Source organism: Sceloporus undulatus, chromosome 2 (genome assembly GCF_019175285.1).
Source record: "Sceloporus undulatus isolate JIND9_A2432 ecotype Alabama chromosome 2, SceUnd_v1.1, whole genome shotgun sequence".
NCBI classification, from domain to species: domain Eukaryota; kingdom Metazoa; phylum Chordata; class Lepidosauria; order Squamata; family Phrynosomatidae; genus Sceloporus; species Sceloporus undulatus.
In genome coordinates this window covers 322,721,232-322,731,297 of record NC_056523.1, presented here as the reverse complement: position 1 = coordinate 322,731,297, position 10,066 = coordinate 322,721,232, and the positions used below count along the sequence as shown (strand labels likewise).

General features: G+C 43.1%; 1 protein-coding gene across 5 annotated transcripts in view; it reads right to left on the bottom strand.

Annotated features, from left to right (window-relative positions):
• EPG5 (ectopic P-granules autophagy protein 5 homolog) overlaps window positions 1-10,066 on the bottom strand; it is an 88,609-nt gene that overhangs the window by 67,621 nt on the left and 10,922 nt on the right. For all 5 annotated transcript variants that reach the window (XR_006101928.1, XM_042449358.1, XM_042449359.1 and 2 more), the window contains exons 3-7: window positions 9,584-9,827; window positions 7,448-7,584; window positions 6,883-6,990; window positions 6,181-6,254; window positions 5,150-5,258 (exon numbers count right to left, since the gene is read on the bottom strand). Coding sequence is in view for 4 of the 5 variants with exons in the window: in XM_042449358.1 (XP_042305292.1) it covers window positions 5,150-5,258; window positions 6,181-6,254; window positions 6,883-6,990; window positions 7,448-7,584; window positions 9,584-9,827 (672 nt within the window). In the remaining variant the exon portion in view is untranslated. The remainder of the gene's footprint in view (window positions 1-5,149; window positions 5,259-6,180; window positions 6,255-6,882; window positions 6,991-7,447; window positions 7,585-9,583; window positions 9,828-10,066) is intronic.

The following is a 10,066-nucleotide window of genomic DNA, read 5'->3' as shown; positions in this document are numbered from 1 at the left end:
TTTAGTTTTCTTTAACTCAACAACTCTACTCAAGTGGCATCAGGTTAGAATCAGATATTGAAATAGAACCTTGCCTTTAAGTACACTGCTCCCTCGGGTTACGAAATTAATTCGTTCCGCGGCCGCTTTCGTAACCCGAAAAGCCTTCGTAAGCTGAAATGCCATAGGCGCTAATGGGGAAAAGCCGCGATTCCGTGCGAAAAAGCCGGAAAAAGCACCAAAATTTTTTTCGTAACCCGAAAAAACATTCGTAACCCGGAACAATTATTTCCTATGGGATTTTTTCGTATCCCGGAAATTTCGTAACCTGGGTATTTCGTATCCCGAGGTACCACTGTATCAGATAGCAGCCAGTACATTCCTTTAAAGAAATATTCCCAGTAGATTGACTGTTATAGTCATTACTAAAGACTTTGCAGTATGGACAACGAGGGATCTGCTGTAGTCACCAGCAACTCTTGTGGGATGTTTCTCTTCTTGCCCACAGAAGTCGAGAACTTCACATGCACCAAGTGCAAGTTGGTAGCACTCTTGGAGGAGAAAGTGCAGCAGCTGGAGTCCAGAGTAGCTACACTTCAGCATATTAGGGAACAAGAGGATTTCCTGGACACAATAGAACTAACCATCTTGGATGAGTACCATGTAGAGGAAGATGCTAGGGTGGAAGAGGTCACTTGCCATACACAGGAGGCAGACAGCTGGAGGAATGTCACAAAGAGAAGTAAGCCAAGAAGGAATTGTTCGGGGAGCTTGCAGCTAGAGAATCGATTCGAAGCTCTTTCCCTTATCAAGGAGGATGAAGAAGAGCAGCATGGACAGACTTCAGGGACAGAGCAGGGGAGCCTGAGAGTCCCACCCGAGGGAACAGTCGCTGCTAAGCCTCAGAGGAGGCGTGTGGTCGTAGTGGGGGACTCCTTGCTGAGGGGTACAGAAGCAGTGATATGTAGGCCTGACAAGATGTCTCGAGAAGTGTGTTGTCTTCCAGGTGCAAAGATCCGTGATGTGACAGAGAGGCTGACAAGACTGGTTAAGCCTACTGACAAATACCCCTTCCTTTTGGTCCACGTGGGAACTAATGATACTGCAAGACACAGCCTTCAGAACATCAAAAGGGATTACGAGGCGCTTGGTAGGAAGCTGAAAGGAATGGATGTACAGGTTGTCATCTCGTCTCTTCTGCCAGTTGAAGGGCATGGTCCAGGAAGGGAGAGGAAAATAGCGGATGTGAACAACTGGCTTCGCAGATGGTGCCGCCAAGAAGGATTTGGATTCTTCGATCATGGGCTGCGGTTCCACGAGGAGGGACTTCTTGCAACAGACGGGTTGCATCTCACGCCAGTTGGAAGAAATGTTTTTGCCAACAGTCTCAAGAACTTGATCAGGAGAGCTTTAAACTGAGTTCCGAGGGGAAGGGAGACAATATTAAGGAAGGCGAAAGGGATGGCGAAAATAGTCAAACTGACATAGAGGAAACAAGAAAAAAAGTGCAAGGACCCAACAGTGGGAGGCAAAAAAACTTGCACAGGCAGAAAGTAAAAGGGAACTATGGTCTGCGATGTCTCTACACTAATGCACAGAGCATGGGAAATAAGCAAGATGAACTCGAACTCCTAGTACAACAAAGCAAATATGATATAATAGGCATCACTGAAACCTGGTGGGATGAGTCTCATGATTGGAATGTGGAAATAGAGGGGTATAACCTTTTAAAGAGAATTAGGCCAAACAAGAAAGGAGGAGGAATAGCACTATATGTCAGAGATATTTACACCAGTGAAGAGATCCAGGACATCAATCATGGAAGCCAGGTGGAGAGCATCTGGGTAAAAATTAAAGGGGAGGGAAACAACAAGGATGTTACGGTGGAAGTCTACTACAGACCCCCAAGTCAGACTGAGGAATTGGATGATATCTTTCTAGAACAGATGACCACACAGTCAGAAAAGAGAGATGTAGTAGTAATGGGCGACTTCAACTATCCTGATATTTGTTGGAAGTCAAACTCAGCAAAATCCTCAAGGCCTAGCAAATTCCTCACTTGCCTGGAAGACAATTTCATGGTCCAAAAGGTGGAAGAGGCAACAAGGGGGTCAGCTATTTTAGATCTGATCCTAACCAACAAGGATGACTTGGTTAATGGGGTGCAAGTGGTGGGATCATTAGGTGGAAGTGACCATGTTCTCCTGGAGTTTGTAATACAGTGGAAAGGAGAAGCCAGGCATAGTCAGACACGCATCCTAGACTTTAGGAGAGCGGATTTCAGTAAACTTAGAGAAGTATTGAGGGCAATTCCATGGTCAGAAATACTAAAAGATAAAGGAGTTCAGGACGGATGGGACTTTCTCAAAAGGGAGATACTGAAGGCACAATTTCAAACAGTTCCAGTGAGAAAGAAAAAACGGGAGGTGTCTCAAGAAACCAGGATGGATGACTAAGGAACTTTCAACCGAGCTAAGTTTGAAACGGAACATGTATAAGAAATGGAAAAAGGGGGAAATCACAAAAAAAGGAATTCAAAGAAATAGCAGGCATGTGTAGGGGTAAAGTCGGAAAAGCTAAAGCACAGAATGAACTCAGGCTTGCTAGAGAGGTTAAGAACAATAAAAAGGGCTTTTTTGGATATGTCCGCAGCAAAAGGAAGAAGAAGGAAACGGTAGGGCCACTGCGTGGAGAAGATGGCAAAATGCTAACAGAAGACAGAGAAAAGGCAGAATTACTCAACACCTTCTTTGCCTCAGTCTTCTCAGAAAAGGCAAAGGGTGCTCAACCTGAGGATAATGGAGCAGAGGACAGGATAGAGGCATTTCAGTACAGAATAAGTAAAGAGATAGTAGAGGAACACCTTATTAATCTAAATGAATTTAAGTCTCCGGGACCAGATGAACTCCATCCAAGGGTATTAAAAGAACTGGCAAATGTAATATCGGAGCCATTGGCAATAATCTTTGAAAACTCCTGGAAAACAGGAGAGATCCCAGCAGACTGGAGGAGGGCAAACGTTGTCCCCATCTTCAAAAAGGGGAAAAAAGAGGATCCCAACAATTATCGTCCAGTTAGTCTGACATCAGTACTAGGAAAGATTCTGGAGCAGATCATTAAACAGAGAGTCTGTGAACATCTAGAAGGCAATGCCATAATCACAAAAAGTCAACATGGGTTTCAGAGAAACAAGTCATGCCAGACAAACCTGATCTCTTTCTTTGATAAAATTACCAGCTTGGTAGATGAAGGGAATGCTGTGGATATAGTATATCTTGATTTCAGTAAGGCCTTTGACAAAGTTCCCCATGACATTCTTGCAAACAAGCTTGTAAAATGTGGGCTAGACAAAGGAACTGTTAAATGGATCTGTAATTGGTTGACCGGCCGAACCCAAAGGGTGCTCAACAATGGCTCCTTTTCATCCTGGAGAGAAGTGACCAGTGGGGTCCCACAGGGCTCTGTCCTGGGCCCAGTGCTATTCAACATCTTTATCAATGACCTGGATGACAGAATTGGAAGCATACTTATCCAATTTGCAGATGATACCAAATTAGGGGGAATAGCTAATACCCCAGAGGACAAGATCAAGATTCAAAATGACCTGAATAGACTAGAAACCTGGGCCAAAGCTAACAAAATGAAATTCAACACAGAGAAATGTAAGGTATTGCACTTAGGGAGGAAAAATAAAATGCACAGATATAGGATGGGTGACACCTGGCTGAATGAAACTACGTGTGAAAGGGATCTAGGAGTCCAAGTAGACCACAAGTTGAACATGAGTGAACAGTGTGATGCGGCAGCTAAAAAGACCAATGCTATTTTAGGCTGCATCAATAGAAGTATAGTGTCTAGATCAAGAGAAGTAATAGTGCCACTGTATTCTGCTCTGGTCAGGCCCCACCTAGAATATTGTGTCCAGTTCTGGGCGCCACAATTCAGAAAGGACATTGAGAAACTGGAGCGTGTCCAAAGGAGGGCGACAAAAATGGTGAAAGGTCTGGAAACCATGCCCTATGAGGAACGACTTAGGGAGCTGGGGATGTTTAGCCTGGAGAAAAGAAGGTTAAGAGGTGATATGATCGCCCTGTTTAAATATTTGAAGGGATGTCATATTGAAGAGGGAGCAAGCTTGTTTTCTGCTGCTCCAGAGAACAGGACCCGGAACAATGGATGCAAGCTACAGGAAAAGAGATTCCACCTCAACATTAGGAGGAACTTCCTGACAGTAAGGGCTGTTCGACAGTGGAATGCACTCCCTCGGAGGGTGATAGAGTCTCCTTCCTTGGAGGTCTTTAAACAGAGGCTGGATGGCCATCTGTCAGGGATGCTTTGATTTGGATTTCCTGCATGGCAGGGGGTTGGACTGGATGGCCCTAGTGGTCTCTTCCAACTCTATGATTCTATGATTCTATAGCCTCTATGTTCCGGGCTGTACATACTCCCACACCAGTCACACGGGGACAGATGAAGGGAATCTGGCTTACAATCTGTAGCCACTACTATCCTTGCTGAGTAGTTTGACAGCACTTTAACTGCCATGGTTCAATGCTATGGATCCTAGGATTTGTAGTTTGTTATAGCATCAGAGCCTTCTGATGGCTAAATATCTCACAAAGTTACAAATCCCAAAATTCCATGGCACTGAGCCATAGCAATTACAGTGCTGTTAAACTGCATTATTTCTGCAGTGCATATTCAGCCTGGATCTTTATGGAGCTCTACAATCCAGTGAATCTATAAACTGTAGTAAATAAGAAGTCAATTTTTAGTTCCAAAAGCTGACTCCATCCCTAAGATACCATTTTATGTTTAGCACCATCTCAGCCCATCTGACCGCACATGGTTTATCAGAGGACCACAGGGTTCTAGAAAAATATAAGTAAAGATTTTGCAGACCTGAAGTCAGCCAATCTCTATCGTTTACCTAAACAAGCTTGTGCTCTTCACAGAAAAAGGAGTACCCTTTCAGGCAACTTTACAAAGCTTCACTTGCTAGAGGTGAATATTGTAACTTAACAGGAATGGTTCCATCTGACAAAAAATGAATTATGTATCAACTCAGCAGGAAAAATACACTTGGACTGCTTTGTTCTTGCTCCCTTAAGAGAGGTCTGCATCAAGCGTGAACTCAAATTATTTAAAAAACGTATTTTTAACAAGGTACCTCTTCTCCTCCTTCATCAACTAAAGTCCAGTTTCCAGACTCCTTTCCAGATGACGAGGAGCTCCTTCGCTCACTTGGCTTCATATGGCACATAAACTCTGCTCGGTTTCTGTAGGTCACAAAACGCAACAAGCCAGAACAATTAGGCTGCGACACCACAAGAGGGAGACAAACCTCTGTTTGTTTTGTTAATACTGTATTCCAGAATGAATTTACCTACCAGCTGCCTTAAAAATCCTATCTTATACAGAAACACAAAACTTCAGCCAAATAAAAAGTGTCTTCATTAGGAATGGTAGTTCTAGATTTTCCCATTCTCAAGAGAGGTTGGGAAGAAACAATCAGTTTCTGTTCCCATATTGTTAAGATACTTGGAAACTCCCACCACTACCACCACAATGGGGAAACTGCACAACTTTGTTCCAGAAGCAGGAAATCAGCCCCTGCACCCACAAAAGTTGTCCTCCACTGTCGAGGATTTTAATTTTTACAGCAATTTAGAAGCACATAAAGGGAACAAAAGAACAACACCTATCCATTGAAACCTCCTATCTCAAAAGGCACTCAGCCCTCAAAGCCTGCCTACAAAAGTTTACGCCTAATAAGACTTATTTGCTTTTAGGGTGTCACAAGATGCTATGTTGATTTTGCTGCACAAGGTGGAAACAGCAGCATTAAAGCAGGAAACACTCCCAGGCCCTGCCATACATGCAACTATGTCATTCTCTTCACATTGTGAAGGAGTGTTGTTTATTTTGTATCACTCCTTCTATACAACTTCAAGGAAAACGTTCCTTGCACCTACAGATAGCACATGCTCTCTGTGTCTTTCTGGCTCCATCTCCATAGTTCAATGTTATAGAAATCTGGGAATTATAGTTTATTGTAGCATCAAAGCTTTCTGACAGAGAAGGCTAAATGTCTCACTAAACTACATATCTGAGAATTCCATAGCACTGGAACATGGCAGTTAAAGTAGTATCAAACTGGATTATTTCTGAAGCCCCCCCCCCAAACCCATTTGTACATACTTGGCAGGAGACATCAGCAAAGCAAGGGACTGCATAAAATGGAAGACCCCAGATGGGTTACCAAGGACTTGAATCTGAAAATAAGCAAGGGAGGAAGATGTTTTCAAAAAGAGGCATTAAATCAGAGTTGGGGATCACAAATGTCTTGAGTCTGAGAATTAAAGATACATACACACAAACCATAAAATTGTTTATGTTTAGGGGACTACTGGAAAGATGTTTTCTCTAAGAGCCCAGCTGAGAAGCTTTTACAGAATGCTTGATAAAAAATTAAGTACAGAGTACAAATTCAAATCTGAAGAAGAACCATCTGATACTGTCCATCCTAGACTGTGTCACTTCAAACTGCAAACAGGGAATCACACTCTTAATGTCACCCTCACAACAGAAAACTGTCCAAGAGGCATTTAGTTTTGCTATTCCTGAGTTTGGAACAGTGTGGTCCTGCAATGAGTATGTTTACTTGTTTCACCATTTGAACATTTGATGTAGCCATAAATGGGAGACTGTTTACAAGATAATAAACCTCTACATCTGCATTTTCTTCCTGTCATATTACATTTCTAGAATTTTAGAAAATACTAATTTTTGTTAAGAGAAGCATTCCACCATGAGCCTCCACTTGCTGTCCAAGTTGTCACACCTCTGTGAGAAATTTGGTTTCAGATACATCTCCATATAGGGGAGATTAAACATTCAAACCTGAATGAATGGAACAGCCCATTTGCTGACACCGGCAGGACAATGAAGGATGTGGTTTAAGAGGAAGAGATGGTCCCCTGGACAGCCAACCCTCTGTAAGACTGACACCTGTATAGATGGGAAAGAAATTCAAAGGTAATTTCTAAAGGGGGAGAATGGCAAAGCCATAGATGTACGAGAACTTAAAATAATCAATAATCAGTTATGCCCCAAGTGAAACCTGTTAGTTTTCAAGAATTCATAAGATGCTCTGATGATATTTTCAGACATCTGTATGACACCTCATTTAATCTGTGCTGCTTTTAATTCATTGCTGTTTCTAATTGCTTGTTTTATTATGCTGTCTCCTAAATTCAATTTATATTGGATTGTTTTTCACTGTATGTCAGTCGGGGAGCTACCAGTAATAAGGAAACTGCTATGTCTTAGAACTCAATGAATCACTACCACCACTCTGGGTAAAACAAGAGTGAGGAGAAATAAAAGAAGTGCTAGTGATGGATTTCTGCCTGGATGACTGAAGATCCAAGCTCTGCTGTAGAATTATCTGCACCGGTTTCCTCACCAGCCTCTGAAGCCATGAGAGGACATCACTCTGAAACTGTGGATCTTCAACGACCCTGCGGGTAAAACTGAAGAGAACACTGATGCATTCCTTCAAGGGCCCCAAGTCTGAGGAACAGTCTTCGTCCTGTTTAAGAGCTGAGAATGAGGTGAGAAAAAGAAGAGAATCAGTCTTAATACCAAGTGGCAGCCTTAGGTTGGGGTCCCCTGTACTGGGTTCAAAACCCCACTCAGCTATGGCACCCACTAAATGGCCTAAGACGAAGTCAAACTGTTATCTCTTGGCCCCAGTGTACCACACAGAGTTGTTGTGTATACAAGATCCCACCCTAGGGTTGGCAGACTGTAAGCTGGAGAGGAAATTTCAGCAAGTGCTGTTTGTTACTCGGTTGCTTGGCAAACAACCATGGTTGAAATTCCTTCTTCTACACATCCATCAACAGTACAAGAGCCCTCACCAATTATTAGTCTGCTGACTGATCCTGGAAGCTAAGCAGAGTGAACCTTCATTAGTACTTGAATGGGAGACCACCAATGAATACCAGGTGCTGTTGGTTTTATTCCAGAGGAAGGAACTGGAAAAAATCAACTCTGAGGCTGCTGCCACACTGCAGAAATAAAGCAGTTGGAAACCACTTTAACTGGCATGATTCAATGCTATGCCGTTCTGGACTTTTTAGTTTTCTGAGATATTTAGTCTTCCCTGTCAGAGACTTCTGGTACCCACCAAACTACAAATCCCAAAATTCCACAGTATTGAGCAATGAACGTTAAAGTGGTGTCAAACTGCTTTATTTCTGCATATGGCAAGCAGCCTGAGTACTGAGTACTCCTTGCATGAGCCAACAGGCTTTGTGGAACTGACTGCAATGGGCTTGGGATGGCATGCTATCTTGTTGACTGTTCTTTTCTGTCTTTCAGTGGATTTTTAAACAGACGTCATTCTACAGATTATCTTATAATGCAGTTAAACAATTTATGTCTTTTTATTTATATCCTTGTATGTATTTTAAATTTGGAATTGCTCTCCTATTTTGTAAGCCATCTTGAGTTCTGGTACTAGGGAAAAGGCAGGGTATAATGAATAAAGGAGAAGCCAACCACTATTACCAAGTTCAAAGAATAAGTTGATCATACACACCACTGTCAATTCAGTGTGTAATCTGGGACTTTACATCCTATCAAGCTATCCCCATAGAGTCTTCTCTGTCTGCATTGCACAAGGCCTTTCTAAATCAGTTGGGACCCCCCCCCCCCAATTTTCATGGGTAAGTTATACATGTGTTTTTCCAGAATGCCCTTTCTAGCATATGCTGGACACACATGGAGTGATGCAGTGGAAGAGCTAACCTACATGGACCTGACATTTCCCTCCCTGCGATACATCATTTCTGATGAGGAACACATCTGCTCTCTCCCCCTCCCACTATGTTTAATTTGTATAATCAGATCAGATCAGAACACTTGAAGTTTTTAGCACAAAACTTTATTTTTTGCTTCTACTATACTGTCCATGACGCATAGGGCACATCTACGTTGTAGACATAATAGTTTGATACCACATTACGTGTAGCAGCTCCATCCTATGGAATCCAGGGATTTGTAGTTTCACAAGGTCTTTAGCCTTATCTGCCAAGGAATGCTGGTGCCTCACAAAATTAAAAATCCAAGGATTCTGTAGGATGGAACCATGGCAGTTGAAATGGTGTCAAAGTGCATTATTTCTACAGTGTAGAAGCACCCATCATTTTTGGCACAATCTTAACAGAAGAGACTCCTCCCTCCATAACTGTCATCTTTCAGCCTATGAGGGAGTTGACCAGGCAGGCCCAGCTCCATCAGGGCTAGCCTGAAGAAGAAGAGCCCTCCCTCCGGTCCTTCTGCCTTGGTCCAGGCCTCAGAGGGAGAGAATGCTGGACCTGATCCCTCCACCCCCCACCACCATTCCCTTCTCCTTTTGTGTCGTGTCTTTTTAGATTGTAAGCCTGAGGGCAGGGAACCGTCTATTATCCCCTCTGTTGTAAGCTGTCCAGATTCCCAGTGATTGGGCGGCATATAAATAAATCCTATTATTATTATTATTATTATTATTATTATTATTATTAACAGAAATCCAACCAAAAGGGGAGACACACACCTCGATCATGTTGCTGGATGCCCAGAGACTTCAGCAAGGGAGAACTGCTGAGCAGTCCATAGATGTAAGACTCCACCTGAAGGCGGGACAGCACAGAGGTATAGAGGTGCAAGGCCAATGTCTGGTGCACATGCTCAGCCTGGGCTTCAAACAGACGCTTCAGTTCTCCCAAGGCACCCTCATTTACTTCCACTGTCTGGTAACGATGGTGGCCAGACACTTTGCACTGATCGGCACAAACACCCTGCAAGGGAGATGGTAAAGTGTCAGATTTAAAATGTGAATAACAGTACTGTAGGAAAGTGATGCAGAAACAGAAGTGCATACAGCTATTCGGTGTATTAGTATCAAGGCCCCAAACTCTAAAAGGCTCAGGGCCAGGTATTTCAAGGACTGCTTGATCTAATAATGATTTGCCCAGGATTGAAGTTCAGCCAGCAAAGCCCTTCTAGTGGTGCTGTGCAGCAGAAAAGCTTCTGGGGC